The sequence below is a fragment of the Cnephaeus nilssonii genome, assembly GCF_951640355.1.
Source record: "Cnephaeus nilssonii genome assembly, chromosome: 4".
Taxonomy (NCBI): Eukaryota; Metazoa; Chordata; class Mammalia; order Chiroptera; family Vespertilionidae; genus Cnephaeus; species Cnephaeus nilssonii.
The window spans coordinates 47745114-47764368 of record NC_137075.1 but is presented as its reverse complement, the minus strand read 5'-3'; the positions used below and the strand labels follow the sequence as shown (position 1 = coordinate 47764368).

The window sequence follows — 19255 nt, the reverse complement described above, 5'->3', positions numbered from 1 at the left end:
GTTAGATGAGAAAAACAAGTTACATAGTAAACCATGTCTTATCTATGCATGCATAAGGAACTGGAAGGTTAAATACCAAGTGTGTTCATCTGTATTTTCTAGCATTCTAACTGCTTTCATAATAATGGAAAATAAAGATGTATATATAATCTACCTCCTTAAAAATACTTATAAAAGGAAAAATAATAGCTATACAGTGGAGAAACTGAACAATCCCATAAACAAGCGGTCAAAATTAACATGATCTCTGAGGACACAGCACTTACATACTGCTCACTGGTAAGGCAGAGCCTGAATCTATTATGGTGCCATATCAGACAAATACAGATCAGGAAGCACTGTTCTATAAAATAATTTGTACTCTTCAAAAAACTCCAAGGTCAATAAAGACTAAGGAACTGTTTCAGATAAAAGAGGCTAAAGAGTAAAGAGTAAAGAAACAGCCCAGCTGACATGGCTCAATGGTTGAGCCTATGAACCAGGAGGTTGCTGGTTTGATTCCTGGTCAGGGCACAGGCCTGGGTTGCAGGCTCCATCCCCAGTAGGGGTGTGGAGGAGGCAGCCAATCAATGATTCTCTCTCATCATTGATGTTTCTATCTCTGTGTCCCTTTCCCTTCATCTATGAAATCAATAATATATATATATTATATATAAAGAACAAAAAAAAAAGAGTAAAGAGAGAGGACGACTAAGTGGAGTATAGGGTCCTAGACTGGATCCTGTAATGGGAAAAAATGACTACTGGCACAATGGAGGAAAATCATGGGTCAATAGATTAATATATTGTATCAATGTTCAATTTCCTGAATTTGATAAATGCACTGTGGTCATATAAGAAAATACCTTATTTGTAAGAAATATGCACTGAAGTATTAAGGGGATGAAGGGGCATTAGGTATAATATCTATTCTTAAATACAGGCAAACCTCAGATATACTTCAGATTCGGTTCCAGACCACTGCAATAAAGTATCACAATAAAATGAATTGTAAATCTTTTTCCTGGTGGAGGATCTTGCCTTCAATTTGTAAAAAAAATGCAACATCGTGGGAGCATAATAAAGTGAGGTGCAATAAAAATGAGGTATGTCTGTTCAGCATATAGTAAAATGTTAAAAAATGGTGAATATGGATTAAGAATATTCTTGCACCTTTTCTGTATGAAATTATTTCAAAATCAAGTTAAAAAAGCAATCAACCTAAACCCAAACAAAAACAACCACAATACATATACTTTCTTTCTAAATTATGGTATTTTAATATACCTTTTAGAACTAAGATGAATCTTAGCTTATCAGGCACAAGATTGTTTGTTTTTTTTATTTACAGGAAATATCATATATACAAACAATAAAAGTGAAATTGCAAACTATAGTGCAAGTTCACATTTCAATTAATCCTTGAGCAGGTATGTAATTTTTAAATATCTTCTAAGTTAGAATTAGAAAATCCTTGTTTCTGAAATAAGTTTTTATATAAAGTCAAATCTTTGTGACTTAAGGATGGTTTTACAGCCGTAAGTGATTTCAGAAAGTGCTCCTGCTTCACTGTGGTTGCTTCTAGTCCATCTTCTTGCAGAGCCAGCAAGGCAGCCTATGAGAGACAATAAGAGATGATTTGCTCCGTTTTTGTTTTATAATATATAAAGTCTAAATGCAAAAATCTCAGTCGTATTTCATAGAATTCCAGTATTCATGACAATTAGAACCTTAAACTAAAAAGTTAATGATTGAAAGTCCTCTTAGTAGAACTTTTCTTCTACATTAAACTCTGGCCTTAAGGAAGAAAAAAAGAAAAAGCAAGTTGCAGAATAACATATATATTATGAGCCCATATAAATACTTAAAGATGAAAGACTATCTTCCTGACTTCAGACTAGGAGTTTCTAAACAGGACACAGCACTGACCATAAAGGAACAGATCAAATACATACTTCATGACCCAACAATTCTCTTTGTAGATATATACATACATGAAACACACATATACCAATAGACAAGTTCAAGATTGTTTATAGCAGTATAGTTCATAATAGCAAAATAGCAGTAACCTAAATGTTCAGGAGTGATTTCCTTAGGGATAGAGAGTGGGAAGGCCCAAGAAAGGCTTCTGGGAAGTTAGTAATATTATTTCTTAACCCGAGTGGTGGATATACAAGTGTGTTCACTTTATGTTAATTCAATGAACTATATCCTTATTATCTGTGCATCTTCTATAGAAGTTTATGGAAAGAATATATGCACCCCTATGTCCCTTGTAACATTATTTATAACTAGTGGCCCGGTGCACGAAATTCGTGCAAGGGGTGGGGGGTGTCCCTCAGTCCAGCCTGCACCCTCTCCAATCTGGGACCCCTCGAGGGCAGTCAGACATCACTCTCACAATCCAGGACTGCTGGCTCCCAACTGCTCACCTGCCTACCTTCCTGATTGCCCCTAACCACTTCTGCCTGCCAGCCTGATCACCCCTAACCACTCCCCTGCCAGCCTGATCAACACCTAACTGCTCCCCTGCCAGCCTGTTTGCCCCCAACTTACCTCCCCTGCCAGCCTGTTTGCCCCTAACTGCCCTCCCCTTCAGGCCTGGTCACCCCTAACTGCCCTCCCCTGCAGGCCTGGTCCACCCCAACTGCTATCCCCTGCAGGCCTGGGTTGCCCCCAACTGCCCTCCCCTGCTGGCTATCTTGTGTCCACATGGGGACAGGATCTTTGACCACATGGGGGCAGCCATCTTGTGTGTTGGAGTGATGGTCAATCTGCATATTATTCTTTTATTAGATAGGATAGAGGCCTCGTGCATGGGTGGGGGCCAGCTGGTTTGCCCTGAAGTGTGTCCTGAATCAGGGTAGGGGTTCCCTTGGGGTGTGGGGCGGCCTGGGCGAGGGGCCTGAGATGGTTTGCAGGCTGGCCACACCCCCTGGCGACCCAAGCGGAGGCCCTGGTATCTGGGGTTCATTTATCTTCTACAATTGAAACTTTGTAGCCTGGATCGGAGCCAAGCCTTCTGCTTGCTCCGTGGCGGCAGCCATTTCTGTTGCGACTTATGTATCTTCTATAATTGAAACTTTGTAGCCTTAAGTGGAGGCCTAGGCCGGCAGGGCTGCAGAAGCTTGGCTTCCTCCATTGCCGGGGGCAACCTTTGCCTCCTGCTCTTCCAGCTCCGTGGCTGCCACCATTTCTGTTGGCATTTATTTACCTTCTATAATTGAAACTTTGTAGCCTTGAGTGGAGGCCTAGGCCGGCAAGGGCAGGCAGAAAGCTTGTCTTCCTCCATTGCCGGGGAAACACAAGCCTCCCTCCTGCTCTCTGTGGCTGCAGCCATCTTGGTTGGGTTTATTTGCATATTTGCTCCTGATTGACTGGTGGGCATGGCTTGTGGGTGTAGCGAAGGTATGATCAATTTGCATATTATTCTTTTATTAGAGAGGATAGCCAAGGTAAGGAACAATCCAAGTGCCCATCCAGAAAACAAGTAGATAAAAAAGCTGCAGTGAACATATAGAATGGAATATTACTCAACCGTAAAAAAAAAGAAATCCTACCATTTGTGACAACATGGATGGACCTAGAGGGTATTATATTAAGTGAAATAAGTCAGACAGAGATTAAATACCATATGATTTCACTTATATGCAGACTATAAAGAACAAAATAAATGAACAAACAAAATTGAAACAGACTCATAGATACAGAGAACATACTGAGGTTTGCCAGAGGAGAGGGGCTTTGGGGGACTGGGTGAAAAGGTGAAGGGATTGAGCAGTACAAATTGAGAGTTACAAATTAGTCATAAGGATGTAAAGTACAGCACAAGGAATACAGTTAATAATATTATAATAACTATGTATGGTGCCAGGTGTGCCCTGAAAATATCGAAAAGACCACTTTGTAAAGTATAATCGTCTAACCTGGAACTAATACAAAATACTAGTAATATTGAATGCAAACTGTAGTTGAACAATAAAATTAAAATAATAATTAAAACATTATTAACAATATTCATGGAAAGGGAACACTGGACAATGGCTTCTTTTGCCCTCAAAATAAAGTCTAAATGCCTTAATGTGGCTTATAAGGACCTGAGTGATCCAGCCACTGTCCACCTCTTTAATAATGTCATTACTTATCTCCAATCATCTGCATATTTTATTCCCTCTGCCTCAAACTCTGCTCTTCCCTCCCTTAGCCTGCTACTCCCTCATCATCCTCCCAATTTTAGTTTACACATACCCTCTCTCAGAAAGCCTTCTATGACACCCAATCTGGGTTGGTGTTCTTCCTAGATGTTTCCATAGCACCCTAAATTCCCCCAACTCACTACATATTTTCAATTGCCAATTAGAATTATGATTTGCCTCTCTGCACACTCCCCATCAGCCTATAAGCTCTATAAGGAAAGGGGCTGCATCTGTCTGTTTCACCTTGCCCAGTGCCTGCCACATAGACGTTTTTCAATAAATACCGAGTGAATGAAGATCTGAATAAAGGAAGACATGTTCTGAACCATAGATTTCTTCACTAATTAACTTACTTCTTTGCAGAGGTTTCCAAGATCAGCTCCAGAGAAAAAACAGGTTTCTGCTGCTAAGTTTTCTAAAGAAACATCAGGCCCCACTGGCATGTTTTTTGTACAGACTTTTAAAATAGAAAGCCTGCCCTGGAACAAAATATAATATGTTTGTAACCTTATAACATTTATGTTTGATAGATACTATATTAAAACATTTCAAGTTATAGTTTCCTATTATATATATATCGTGTGTGTGTATGTGTATGAATCAAACAATAAGAATCACTTCTGAAAAGGTAAAACGATTAACTTATCGATGGCTCATATGACAATGGTAAAAATAATGACATCATGATAAAATGCATGATGAATCTCTCTTTTGGGTATAAACAGTGCCATCAGACATGTTTAAAAGTAAACACATGACCTGTCAGACACAATTTAAAAACATAAGACCTCAAACATTTTAAAAAATTTTTTCATCCCTTCAAAACTTGATAAAGGCCCAAGGAAGGGAAAAAATTCGTTCTCCATGTCTTTCACCACTCCCTGCCAGTGGCCCTGGATGTTAAGGGCAAAGAACTCACTCATTCTTTGGCAGTGGATACACTATGTAATCTCAAAATCTCAGATTTCTCCACTGTAAAACAATGATGCTGACCCATATAAGCTCCAAAATCCTTATAACACTTTAGGGTTCCTCCTTTCTAGTTGCAAAATAATGGTAAGTAGACTCACCAAACTCACTGAAGTAACTACCTTACTTTTAGGTTTATATTTCTCTGAAAATAGTGCCGGAATACCCAGAAAAAGCAGATTGAAAGGATGATTTATGAGGGGCCACCAGGCAGGAAGAATGCAGAATCCAGTGTACAACACATACCATGTACACCCACATCCTGTTTGGGATTCAATTCTGCCAGTCTCCTCAGGGTTCAGACACTGATGTGTTGTTAAGAATGTTCCCACAGAGCAAGTGTGTACAATGATTACCTTTTCATCTGGAGGTGGAATATAAATCATCTTATCTAACCTTCCAGGCCGTAACAAGGCATCATCTAACACATCAGGTCTATTTGTTGCCGCAACAATCATGACATTTCGATTAAAAACTTCTTCAAACTCTACCTGAAGAAACACAACACGAAATAATGTCAATAAGTTGTTAATTATTCAATGTATTTTTTTAAATTACAAATTTGTTTTTAAATAGGGATATCTTTTTCTTGGGACTCGGATGCTTATACCTTCTATCCAGACTACCTTCTCAATAATCAAGGTACCCCAGAAACAAATGATTAATCCAAGGGCTACTTGTACACATGAGGAAGGGGGTGGCCAACCGTGCAGGAACATCTCTCCATGAAAAGTCTTACTTCATAGCAGAAAACATCTACCTGGTATCTGAGGGCACCTGAGCATCAGCGAATGTTTATATTTAAATAGATGACTTCAAAAGACAGAAGCATATGACAAACATGTGGAGATGTGTGGCTAGGAAAAAGCCTTGGCTCTCATCCTTAAAGAGGGAGATTTACTTTACTTTTTAATTTTCTTTCCAGAGGCAGAAATATGACAACCTAAGCTGCAAGTATATAAATCTTGGATACAGATAAGAAATACCTAAAAGCAGCCAGGCCATGAACTGAATAATCAGAGTAGTTCAACACTAATGTGATTTCTCAAAACAGTGAGTTCCCTATACCTGCAAGTATTTTAGCTGAGGTTGGATAAACACCTATAAGACACTATACAATAATTCATGCATTATGAAATCTGATGAGAACATTTCATTGGTCCCTTCGAATTCTAGTGGCATATGGCCTAAGGAGCTGTAAGTGACTCTCTTTCCATGGAACAGTTTTAAAATGGAAAATAAATATTAACAAGAAAAGAATAAAACACAAGAAAAATTACCTGTTAGGGATTATTAATTTATTGACATCAACTTCTATCTGGGGAAGACTCGGAAGGGGACTTCTAAAGGTCATTTTAACTTCATTATAACCAAGGGAACCCCTTACTCAAGGAAACAGAGTTTTTAATTACTACGATTATTGAAAAAAATAATCTGCTTTGTTTAACAAAAAATAAATTTAAAAAGGGATAGAGGATATATATATAAAAAGAAAGTCCCTTCTCCATTAGCAATATGTAAAATTATACTTCTAAATCTTAGAATAAGTAAAATTCACATTCATATATAGCTAAGTTGTTACCAAATTTACCTCACCTTTTCCAGCTAAAACAAAGTTTACCAGCTTTGTAAATATCCTAACAGAGCCTAATGGAAGGGATATAATTCCGCCTATGAGATGAAGCCAGCTCAGGACAAGCTAGTGTAGATCTGTTTAATGTGGGCCTGAAGTTTTAGTGGAATCTGGCTAATAAATACCTCTTCATTTTTTTTCAGCTCCTTGTATTTATCCTGTTGATCTGATTTACTTCCTCTTCTCTCGATAGTTTTCAGTCCAACACCATCTAATTCATTCAGGAGAACAGAAAGAACACGCTCTTGAACATTACATCCTGTTTTGCTGACTGATCGAGAACCCAAAATTGAATCAATTTCATCCAAAAACACAATTGCTGGAGTGTTTGCTCTTGCTTGTCGAAATACCTTTTGTTAGGGAAATAAAAATATTAAAAAGCTATATATGATGCCTTACCCAGATGAATGTGTTTTCTTTTACATTACTGTTTTTACAATGTAAAAAGAAGAGAAAGACTCTAAATGCCTAAAAATTGGGGAACAAATAAGTGAGTATTATGTAAGGGTTAAAAATCATGTTTCCAAATAATTTTTAGTATTATGGAATTTTAAAAGTGATGTTACATTAAAAAAAAAAAATCACAATAAAGATACACATATATCTTCTGCCCAAGCAAATAAAAAGACAGCCGAAACCGGTTTGGCTCAGTGGATAGAGCGTCGGCCTGCGGACTGAAAGGTCCCGGGTTCGATTCCGGTCAAAGGCATGTACCTTGGTTGCGGGCACATCCCCAGTGGGGGTTGTGCAGGAGGCAGCTGATCAATGTTTCTCTATCATCGATGTTTCTAACTCTCTATCCCTCTCTCTTCCTCTCTGTGAAAAATCAATAAAATATATTTAAAAAAAAAAAGTAAAAAAAAAAAAAAAAAAAAAAAAAAAGACAAAAGAAATTCACTAAAATGTTAATGTAGGTGGAGGGGTTATGAAGTATTTATATTTTTCTATATTTTCTAAATTTTCTATAAACAAATATGTATAACTTTTCTGATCTATAATAATAAAAGTGTAAAATGCTAATTAGACTGGACAGCCGAACGACTTTCCGGACGTCCTTCCGGACAAAGCCAGGGCTGCAAGGGCCGAACCCCTTGCACGAATTTCAAGCATTGGGCCTCTAGTAATAAATAAAAAGCCTTTTACATTTTTAAAAAGGTTTATCCTTAAGGCATGAAATGAAAATTCAAAATAAACTTTACGTGGAGGAAAATAAACTAACAAACCTGAGACAAGAGTTTTTCCGAATCTCCAACAAAAGGTGAAAAGAGATCAGCTCCGCTCACTGACACAAAGGAGCAATGACAGCTGGTAGCCAGGGCCCTCACGAGGGTGGTCTTAGCACATCCAGGGGGGCCGTACAGGAGAACTCCCTTGGGCTGGGTCAGGCCCATCCTAACAAATTCACGAGGGTATTTCAGAGGCCATTCGATGCTCTAAGTATACAAAAAGAGAGTCATTTTAGTGTAACAATAAAACATCAAATAATTCAGTAAATGCATCTATTCCTTCAACAATTCTCCAACAATTCTCAGGTACTCATACTCAGCAGCTGGGGATCTTATAACCTAAGTCAGGTCACATCACTGCCTTCTTAAAATCCTTCAACGACTTGCCATCAGAATTAGAACACATTCCAATCCAAACTCCTTACCTACCACTGCTTACAAGGCCTTACATAACCTGACTATCCCCCCAACACCCCAGTTCCTTCCCATCCCAGGGCCTTAACCTGTTATTCTCCCTCTGCCTGTACTCTCCCTCAGGTCTTTGTGTGGATACCCCTCATCATTCAGGTCTCAGCTCAAATGTCATTTCCTTGGAGAGGTCTTCCCTAACCACTATAGTCAAAGCAGACCCTCCTCCTAGTCCTTCTATGCTATTGCCCTCCTTTCCTTTTGGAGCACTTATTCGTGCACTATCTTGATTATTATTTTTCCATGTTTGGTTTGTCATTCTGCTCCTGCTAGACTATAAGCCAATTTCACCTCTAAATCCCCAGCACCTAGAATGACACCTTCACAAAGTAGGCACTCAATAAATGTTAACTGGAGAATAAATAAAGCTTCACTACCCTTTACGTAGATAGTTTTATCATCATAATTTTACAGATGTTGAAACCCAGGCTTAGAAAAGTTAAGTAACTTTCTCAGAGCTGATTGCTAATGAAGCAGAACTGAGACTGACCATAGGCAGTGCAGGTCAAGGGCAGAAGCTTTTAACTACTGATATATAAGACAAGACCTCTGACCCAGGCCTCATATTTCAGCTGGGGAGACAGGCTTGTAAACTAACAACCAGGCCAGAGAAGGCCAGGGAGAATAAACAGTACATACAGAGAGACACAAAACCAACTAATTCATCTCGCCAACAGTAAGCAGGAACAGAGGGGAGGATGGGAGAAGCAAGGAGCAATAGAGTTGACATGGAAGGAGTCAGATGACAATGAGCCTTAAAAGTTTTAGGCAACACTGAGAAAGCAGTATGACAAGGAACTGGAAGGAAATGAAACTAGAGGCAGGGAAACCAATTAAAATTCTCCTGCACTGATTCAGACTACAGAAATAATAAGGCTGGATGTGTCATAGGAAGTGGAGATGGTGGGGAAGGGATGGATTTAAAACATAAAATGTAACTGTATTTTACACAGGGACTAAGTTCTAAATCCAGAGGGGAAGTTATGTGCATGCATGGCATGACCATTTAGAAGACAGGTTTCTGACTTGGGGATAGGATGGCTGGCTGTCTTCACTGTAGTAGGGAATTCAGGTGTGGAGGTGGAATTGATGAGCTGAATTTTGAACAAGCTACGTTTGAGATCCCTGGAAGTTATCTGGTAGGCAGGCAGCTAAGTACTTCTGATAATCAAAATGACCGTCTGCAGGATATAAAGATTTTTGAGCTAACAGTTTTCAGGGGACAGATGGAGCCTTGGACATCGAGATCACGGACTCATTCACAGAATGCAAAAAGAGGACTCTCGGGAGAGTGGAGCACTAACATTTAAGGTACGGGAAAGGAGTGTTCAGGAAGGCAGGAAAGCTTAACATCTCAAAGCTAAAGAGCTTTCAACAGGAAAAGATTTTGTGAAGTTTTGTGAAGATTAAGTGGCAATGATGATCAAAAAGCAGGGCATATTACAAATGTGTTTATCCATGGACTCTGTAGATCCAAAGCTTCTAGTTAAGATGAATAAGTGATATTGGATAGTTATACTGGTAAGTCAGGCTTTTGTATGTGTAGAGAAACCTAGTTCCTTATGGCAGGATCACCAGAAGGTAAGCTGGCAAAATCAATTTCTGAACCTGCAATGCAGGCAAGCGGGTCTGGAGAGCTATGACCCTCAACACATCCAATGTGAGAACCAGTATCAAGTAGCCATCCAGGCCATTGTTTACTATAATGTTGTGCTTTTACTAATCCCTGGGCAAAGTGAGGCCCACCACCTATGTATTTGTACAGCCCACGAATTAAATCATTTTTATATTTTTTAATGCTTGGAAAATAAATCCAAAGAATATTGTATGATGTGAAAATTGTAAGATTTCAGTGTCCATAAATAAAGTTTTGACAGAATACAAGTACTCATTGTGCATTGCTTGTGGCTGCTTTTGTGCTACAATGGTGGTTGAGTGGTTGCAACAGCGACTGTATGGTCCACAATATTTACTATCTGGCCCTTTGCAGAAAAAGTATGCTGACCCCTGTTCTAGATTATAAACTCTTTAAAGAAAAAATAAGAGGATGAAGTAGCAAATTATGAAACATAGTATTTGTTTCATAATTTTGAAACATAGTATTTGTTTCATACAGAAGTCCAATTAAATAAGGACTGAAAAGTGATCACTGGATTTAAATGTGAGGATCAAAATAGTGATGGTAGCAAGAGCCTTTTCAGCGTAGCGTGTTTTCCTCATAAAGGCATTACATTTAATATTCTACTGGCTTCAGCAGATTCTCCATCTCACCTGTTTTAACTTCAGTTTTACATCTTCAAGGCCACCAATCTGTTCCCAGCTAACAGGCTTGATGTCCATCAGTCCAATGACACTTCGAAACGATGAAGGTTGAATCTTTTTAAAAGCTTCAAAGAAGTCTGTTTCATCAATCATCGGACTGTCCTGGTTCTGAAGAAAAGCACCCAAAAAAGCAGAATCAAACCAAAAGTGAGGCGAGATTTTTGGAGTAATTACTTTTTAATCTTCTTTTGAATTTTATAAAGAAATTTATACATACGGTACAAAAATCTAGAACTTCTCCCCCCAACCAATCATCCCTGAGGATGTCAAGTTTCCTGTGTATTCCTAGTATGTTTTATAATAATAAGCATATCCTTTCGAACAGATAACACAAATGGGAGACCACAGCACACATACTAATTTGTACTTTTTTTAAAACTTAGAAGTCTTTTCATGTCAACTAGTAGAACTCTACATCACTCCTTTTTTTCTACCTCACTTCTTACATATCAAGTATTTTATATAATTTCCTCAAAGCAGAATGACAGGGTTTAAGAGTGTGTACATTTATAGTTGTGACAGCTATTACCACACTGTCCTCAAAGCTGCACCAATGAATACTTAGCTGCTGTTCTCCCCATACCTCTCCAGCACTGGACATTACCAAACTTGTAAATTTCTCTCAATGTGACAGAGGAAATGAGACTCAGAATTGTGCTAATTAAATTTAACTAGAAAAAATCATTTTTTGGAACTATCATAGTAAAGGCTTCTTTGAGCAAGAACGAAATCTAATCTAGGGGAGGGAAAGTCTGATGAAGAGCAGGATATCTCCACAACCTCAAAGGGTCTCCTCATAGATGTATTAGTTGCAAAGGGAAATATAGCAGCTTTATAGTGAGAAACTGGACAAAACCTGGACTGGATGATCACATCAGTCACTACTTAGTGATATCACCAATGAGGATGGTGGAAATCTTCTGTTACCCAAAGGACACACTATGTCGTAAGGTAGTATTCCCAACAGGCATGCATAACCTGAACTATGAAGCAACATTAGGCAAACCCAAACTGAGAGGCATTCTATAACATCACTGACCCGCATCCTTAAAAAATGTCAATGTCAAATATCTCTCTCAAAAAATAAAAGGCCATGGAGGTGTTCAAGACTAAAAGTAAGTAAAAACTATGTGTAATATATTATTCTGAACTAAATTCTCCACTGAAGAAAAAAATGCTAAAAATATTGAAACCATTACCAAAAAATCAATACGTGGACTGTAGAATTGATAACATTTTATATCAATATCAAATTTCTAGAATATAATGATTACTAGAGGCCCGGTGCACGAAATTCATGCATGGGGGTGGGTGGGTAGGGGGTGTTCACCTGCCTGCCTTCCTGATTGCCCCTAACCACTTCTGCCTGCCAGCCTGATCACCCCCTAACCAGTCCCCTGCCAGCCTGATTGATGTCTAACTGCTCCCCTGCCAGCCTGTTTGCCCCCAACTTCCTTCCTCTGCCGGCCTGGTCACTCCTAACTACCCTTCCCTGCAGGCTTGATCGCCCCCAACTGCCCTCCCTTGCAGGCCTGGTCCCTCCCAACTGCCCTCTCTTGCTGGCCATCTTGTGTCCACATGGGGGCAGGATCTTTGACCACATGGGGACAGCCAGCTTGTGTGTTGGAGTGATGGTCAATCTGCATATTACTATTTTATTAGATAGGATAGAGGCCTGGTGCATGGGTGGGGGCCAGCTGGTTTGCCCTGAAGGGTGTCCTGGATCCGGTTGGGGGTTCCCTTGGGGCGTGGGGCAGCCTGGGTGAGGGGCCTGTGGTGGTTTGCAGGCCGGCCATGCCCCCCATCTACCCAAGCAGAGGCCCTGGTATCTGGTATATATTTATCTTCTACAATTGAAACTCTGTAGCCTGGAGCAGAGCCAAGCCTTCTGCTCGCTCGGTGGCAGCAGCCATTTCTGTTGGGGTTAATTCACCTTCTATAAGTGAAACTTTGTAGCCTGGAGTGGAGGCCTAGGCCGGCCAGGGCAGGTGGAAAGCTTGGCTTCCTACGTCGCCGGGGGCAACCCTAGCCTGCTCTCTCCAGCTCCGTGGCTGTCGCCATTTTTCTTGGGATTTATCATCTATAATTGAAACTTTGTAGCCTTAAGTAGAGGCCTGGGCTGGCCAGGGTGTGCGAAAAGCTTGGCTTCCTCCGTTGCCAGGGAAACCCAAGTCTCCCTCATGTTCTCTCCATGGCCGTGGCCATCTTGGTTAGGTTAATTTGCATAATCGCTCCTGATTGGCTGGTGGGCGTGGCTTGTGGATGTAGCAGAGTGATGGTTAATTTGCATATTACTCTTTTATTAGATAGGATACTTAACCATACTATAGTATTGTATGAAAATACTTTTGTTGTCAGGAAACAGACATTCAAATATTAAGGGATAATGGGTTATGATGTATGCACCCCAACCTCAAATGATTTAGAAAAAATACATACATGCAGAGAAAGAGAAAATGATAAAGCTAATTAGGTCAAATGTTAAAAACTGGTGGATTTGGATAAAAGATTTAACAGGAGCTACCTGTCTTGCAACTCTCCCTAAAATTTTATTTATTTCAAAATAGAAAGTTAAGAACTGAAAAAGACTAATCTTTAAAGAGAATTTTTCATGTTTATTGGCCGTTTGTAATCCTGCTCATACCTTATTACCCATTTTCTCCTGGACTGTTTCCCTATCATTTCATTTTTGGCTATTAGGTTTTATGTTATGCTAAGAAAGTCCATATTTACCCTAAGATTATATTTTGAAGAGCAATTTCCTTAATCATTCTAGTGAAGCAAGTTTTTTGTTAGAGTTAAAAACTCATATTTTTATTTGTAATATCTGTATTTTTTTTAAAGTATTTGCCCTCTTGTATCAAATTCTAAACATTTACTTGTCCAAAAATTCCCATTTTCAATAACTACTTTATCCCATTTATGTAAGATTATATAAATGAATATATATGTATAGAGCAATTCTGAACAGCATTCCTTAAAAATATTAATAATTATAATCTCTGGGAAAGATTTTAGGCAATCTTTACTTTCTTTACAATTTTTTATCTTGTTTAATTTCTTACAAAGAACACTATTAAATAATTTTAAAAATAATTTTTAACTGGTTGGCAGTATTAGATGCTGGGTACCTGCATACTAATTAATTTTTAGGTAACACCTACGACACTTGAACATCCCATCTTTTTTCAAGATCACTTATGTATACATTATTTCACTTGCTTCTCATAATCTTCTCAGGCAGATAAAATTCTTTTCCCTCTGTATGTATATGTGCATGTGTTAAACTATATTTCTCATCTTGTAATAAGAACTTCAATGTGAACAACTTTAATGTGTCCCATGTCTGCCCTGGCACAGACAGAGGCAGTAGCAGCCCACGGCTCCCTGGAGGGGGAAAGAAGGAAAAGATGGAGCCAGTACCTCTCCAGATGCCTCTGTCCCTTCTTCCTTTTTGCCTTTCTTTCTTCCACTTCCCCTGGTTGTTTATGAACTCAGCCATCACCTGTGGTAACTATGCCTGGGCAGGCCCCTCCTCAAGTAGCATTGGGCTCCACCCTAGGATGACAGCAGCTGGCTGGCACACCTAAGCCAAGGTGCTTAAGGCCAAACCTGGAACTTCAAAGCAAAGGAATCCTAAATGTAAATCTCCTTTCCCATGCCCTGATATTCTCTTCATCCCCTCAAAAGGCAAAATACACCTTTAAACGTGGGATTTGTCATTAAATATTCAAACAGTTTTGGTTCTAAACTCAGAAGATGAGGACATTAAGTTCATATAACTCCTTCCCCTCCTTCAGTGTAAGAGTAAATGTATATGAAAAGGAAATAAGGAAGGATACAAATTATCTAGGTAAAGAGATCCTTTAGGGTAAGTCATCGTTTTATAGTTTAAATTGGGTTTTAAAAATTATAAGATCAAAGGACAATATTACCGTTAGAACAGAGATTTATAAACTTTGTCCCCAAATCCTCAATATGCTGAAATTAACTTTTTTCTAAAGGGGTTTAGAAATTCAGGATTACTTATTATATACAAAGTAAACAGATTTCTCAATCTGCAATGTTAAAAACTATTGCATTTAAGCTAATATTCTAAATATTTTTAAGAAAGGTAGTCATGAATTAAAGATTTGAATGTCAAAGTCAAATTTTTAAAATTACAGGTGCCCAATCTTTTCCTGAGTTAGAAAAGGTTATTTTCCCTATACTAATTAATAAGATACTTATTAATAAGAAAGGAAAATAGTATTATGACAATGGAAAAATCTCAGAGATACCACCTTATCCAAGAAATCAGTTACCTAATAGATACAATGAGAACACAATATCATTTGATATTTCTGCCAAAAATGCAAAACCTGAATCAAATTATAAAGAAACATTAGTCAAATCAAACTGAGGAGTATTTTACAGAATAACTGACCTGTACTCTTAAAAAATTAGTCCTAAAAGAAAGACTGAAGAATGGTGGGATTTTAAAAGATTAAGAAATAATGACAATTAAATGCAGTGTGTAATCCTGGATTAAAAATAATATTTTCATTTTTCCTTTCAAATGTTTGCTCTATATGAAATGTGAGACAATTGGTGAGATTTGGATAAAACCTATATAGATTCAGTAAAAGTATGGTGTCAGTGTTAATTTCTTCATCTTGATCACTGTACTTTGGCTAAAATTCTTGTTAGTAGGAAATATACACTTACGTTTTCAAGGCTATAGGGGCATCATAGCTACAGTACATTCTTAAATGTTTCAGATGTAAAAATATATGTAAGAAACAGCTGTGGAAGGTATCAAAAGTCCCAAGAAAATGTACTTACCACTTTTTTTTTAAATCCCCCAAATTAGTTACCTTAATTTAAAAAATTAACATACATTGTCATAGATCAGTTTCCTACCTTTTCACTATGAAGGAAAGCGTGTAGGGCAGCATCCCTACAGAGTGCGGTCAGGTCTGCGCCAACATAGCCAACTGTCATTTCTGCAAGGAGGCTCAAATCGACTTGACTAGAGATGGGCATCTTTGAAGTAATCACCTGTAGAATTGCCTTTCGTTGTTTAAGTGTGGGAGTCCCGATGACAACCTATATGCAAAGCAAAAAATAATGTTTGTAGCTTCAAATATTATTTTTTTTTAATACTCACCCAGGATATTTTTATTGGTTTTAGAGAAAGAGGCAGGGGGAGAGAATGAGAAACATGGATGTGAGAGAAACATCGACTGGTTGCAACTAGTGTGCACCCTTCCCAGGGATCAAACCCACAACCTTTTGGGTGTCTGGGAAACCAACTGAGCCACCCGGGCGGGCTAACATATTATTTTATATCCTCACAAACATGTACAATAATTTAGTGAGCAAATTAGGAATTATTACTATGTACTCTTAAGCATACCTCAGATTCTGAACATATGAAAATCCTAATTTTCCAGAAGAGTAACACTGGCTAAAAAGTTGCACAATGAAAACTACATGTCATTTAACAAATTTTTATTTGTTATTTTTGAGACTGTACCAAATTCTAGGAGCCAGTGATACAACAATAAACCAGATAGTCTAGACTCCAGTCCTTATGGAGCTGATTTGGGAAAGTGGTATTAGTTAGTGAAAGGACGAAATCCACTCAAGTTCAGAACAAATTAAGCTAAAAGCATGCAATTATCAACTGTCTCTTTAGAATCCTACCACAAAGTCAAACATCACTTAAACTAAACACTATTCAAACTATTTAATAGAAATCAAGAATCAATTTAAGACTGAAGCCTATAAAACAGGTCAGCTTTGAATCCTCAACCTTCCTTGGCAACTCAGGGTAGGATGCAGGTATCCTCACAAGCAAGGAATAAATCCAGATGAGTTTATATCTGCTCCGATTTAGTTACTCCCTGACTTCACCCTTTTATTTTATCACACATATCTCGAGGCTATCCTTTTAAATTCTCATTCTAAATTCATTGGAGTTTAATGCGCTTGTAAGCAAACCTACTTCCCCTAAAAGGTATTACCGGATTAGTATTCTTCTTCAGGACTTGCACAACAAAACTGTCCCCTAATGCTCGAGCACCTAGCTTCTCAGAACAATTAGACCCTGGAGAAACACGTCCTGGCTTGCAGACCATATGTGGACAGAAAACCAATGTGTTCTTTGCAATGCAAAGAGGCCCAATCCCGCCTCACCGAGTTCCAAACCTAAATGGCAAACGCCTCGGGGAAGCCAACCAGGGTCAGAAGAGGACGAGGTTCCAGGGGTAATGGGGTAACTGGCCTGGCCTATTTACCTCTCGGTCAAACCTCCCAGGTCTGCGCAGCGCGGGGTCCAGTGAATCTGGCCGGTTGGTGGCTCCCACCACCACCACCTCGCGGTCCCCACTGATGCCGTCTAGCAGCGTCAACACCTGGGCCACCACGCGGCCCTCGGGGGCTTGGTGTGCGCCGCCCCGCCGGGGGCACAGCGCGTCCACCTCGTCCAGGAAGAGGAGGGTGGGCCCGCGGCGGGCCAGCTCCTGGGCGCGCTGGAAGACCCGCCGCACGTTCTCCTCCGTCTCCCCGGGCCGGGCGCCCTGCAGCGCCGGGGCGCTCACCGCCAGCAACTCCGCGCCCGTCTCCCGGACCACGGCCCGCACTAGCTGGGTCTTGCCCACTCCCGGGGGGCCCGCCAGGAGCACCCCGCGGGGCACTGCTAGCCCCAGTGCGGCCAAGGTGCAGGGGTAGCGGAGCGGCAGGCGGAGCAGCTCTCGCAGCGAGTCGGCCGCCTCCGAAAGGCCCCCCAGGGGCACCTCGGGCTGCGGGTGCGTTTCCGACGGAGGCACCCCGCTGAGACTGATGAGAGTGTGAGGGGTGACCAACCCGGCCGGGTCTGGGATGGGCACCCCGCTGACGATGTGAAGGGCGGCCACCGGGCCCGGGACGCCGGGCGGAGCGGCTACCACGTGGCCCCGGGAGACTGGCCGGTTCCTCAGCAGCTCGTGCGCCGCCTCCAGCACCGCGGCTGGATTCGGGACCCAGGGCGCGCCCACCCGCTCCCGCAACTCCGGCCACACGATGAGACGCCGGAGGGGCGGGCAGGGTACCAGGCGGATGCGGCTCAGGCTGAGGCTCCCCCGGGACCCCGGCGTCCCGGCCGCCGATCCCTGGCTCGCGCACTGCGGATCCAGCTGCACAAACCCATCCGCTCCGTCCCGCCGCGGCCAGGCGGTGCAAAGGCAGGAGCCGCCGTCCGGCAGCGAGATCTTCACCACCGAGCCCAAGTGCGCGCCCAGGGCACGGAAGGCTGCCGGGCCCAGGCGACAACGCTGGGTACCCCGGTCCCGAGTGTCTACGGGTAGGAGCTTTAAGGTAGGCCCTTCAGGCAGGGGGCCTGAGTCGGGAGCCATGGCACACGGAGGAACCTAGCCGAGGAAAGCGGGGTAGGAGTTCCACCCGGGCCGGAAAGGCCCGCACACCCAGCACCCGGCCGGAAGCAGGGGACGCGCATGCGCCAGTCAAGAGTCACTAGCCTCTGAGTGGAGGCCAAAAGGGCCAATCGGGAAGTTAGACGATGCTCTGGGCCTGGGATATAGTTTGCTGTGGTGTCGGGTTTGATGAAATACTGGCGATTGCATAGCTTTACGGACAAATCGCTACGGGCGTCTGGGAGGCAGCGGAAGCTAACTTCACTCGGTCTAAGGTCTAATGACTCGGTGGTGTGGAGCCACCAGCACAGGCACTCTTTCCCGGGCTCTCCGGGAGCATCCCCACCTGTGCACTGAATGTCAGCCTGACCGCAGTTTGTGAGGAAACCTCTCCTGTCCCCAGGGGCACAGTATTTTGGAGTGCTTTGGTACGAATGTCTTAGGTGACTTGAGTACCTGAGAAATAACATTCGTGGCGCCTTCGACAACCCGGGTTCCAACCTGTTTGGAAGGTTCAGGCATGCTCTTCGTACAGAAAAACGCCAACGCCAGCATAGCAAGAGAGAAGCCCAGGGTAGCATTTTAAATCCCTTGAAGAAGGAAAACCAGGCCATTGACGTATTGTGGCACACCAATACATTCTATTCAGGTGCCTGATTTACTCCCTTTAATGTTCTTGACAACAACTTAATTGTAACCTCTTCTATTCATGTGATACGTGATTATTGTCTATTTGGGGCACAGTAATGCCAGTATTAGAGGTGATGCCTGTCTACATTAAACTCCCTGCTGTTCTCTTTCCACCTTTCCTCTCTTCTAGCTACAGGGAATGACTCTTATCAGCTGGAATACATTTCCTATCTTTTAAAATTCTGCACATCAAAAAGAGCTATTCAAAATAAAAAATATGCCTTGTTTTTATCCTCCTCACATCCTTCTACCTCTATTTTTCCCACTTTCACTGCAATCCCAATTTATTTTTTGGTGTGTTTTGTTTTTGTTTTGTTTTTTGCATATGAAATGTTCATTTTATGTCAAAGGAAAATCTCTCATGCAGGCAACAGT

The 19255-nt window shown here is 41.1% G+C and overlaps 1 protein-coding gene across 2 annotated transcripts; it reads right to left on the bottom strand.

Moving 5' to 3' along the window:
• Nucleotides 1-693: 693 nt before the first annotated feature.
• On the bottom strand, nucleotides 694-18313 carry AFG2B (AFG2 AAA ATPase homolog B). 2 transcript variants are annotated; one of them, XM_079768535.1, is made up of 8 exons: nucleotides 17078-18313; nucleotides 15699-15884; nucleotides 10746-10904; nucleotides 8004-8213; nucleotides 6906-7130; nucleotides 5504-5638; nucleotides 4532-4657; nucleotides 694-1594 (listed from the first exon to the last, which is right to left on the bottom strand). In XM_079768535.1, exons 1-8 carry the CDS (start codon nucleotides 18170-18172, stop codon nucleotides 1421-1423), a joined length of 2310 nt encoding a protein of 769 aa, XP_079624661.1. In that variant the 5' UTR covers nucleotides 18173-18313; the 3' UTR covers nucleotides 694-1420. The 2 variants fall into 2 exon arrangements, with proteins under 2 accessions (XP_079624661.1, XP_079624660.1); XM_079768534.1 differs by lacking the exons at nucleotides 694-1594; nucleotides 4532-4657 and having other exon boundaries at nucleotides 4684-5638.
• Between the last annotated feature and the right edge of the window lie 942 nt (nucleotides 18314-19255).

Excerpts from the sequence above, each read along its gene's own strand:
- AFG2B (XM_079768534.1), bottom strand. The coding sequence starts at position 18,172 with ATGGCTCCCGACTCAGGCCCCCTGCCTGAAGGGCCTACCTTAAAGCTC. Across the intron at positions 10,905-15,698 it reads CTTTCCTTCATAGTGAAAAG|AACCAGGACAGTCCGATGAT; the intron begins GTAGGAAACTGA and ends GCTTTTCTTCAG. Across the intron at positions 8,214-10,745 it reads TAAAACTGAAGTTAAAACAG|AGCATCGAATGGCCTCTGAA; the intron begins GTGAGATGGAGA and ends TTGTATACTTAG.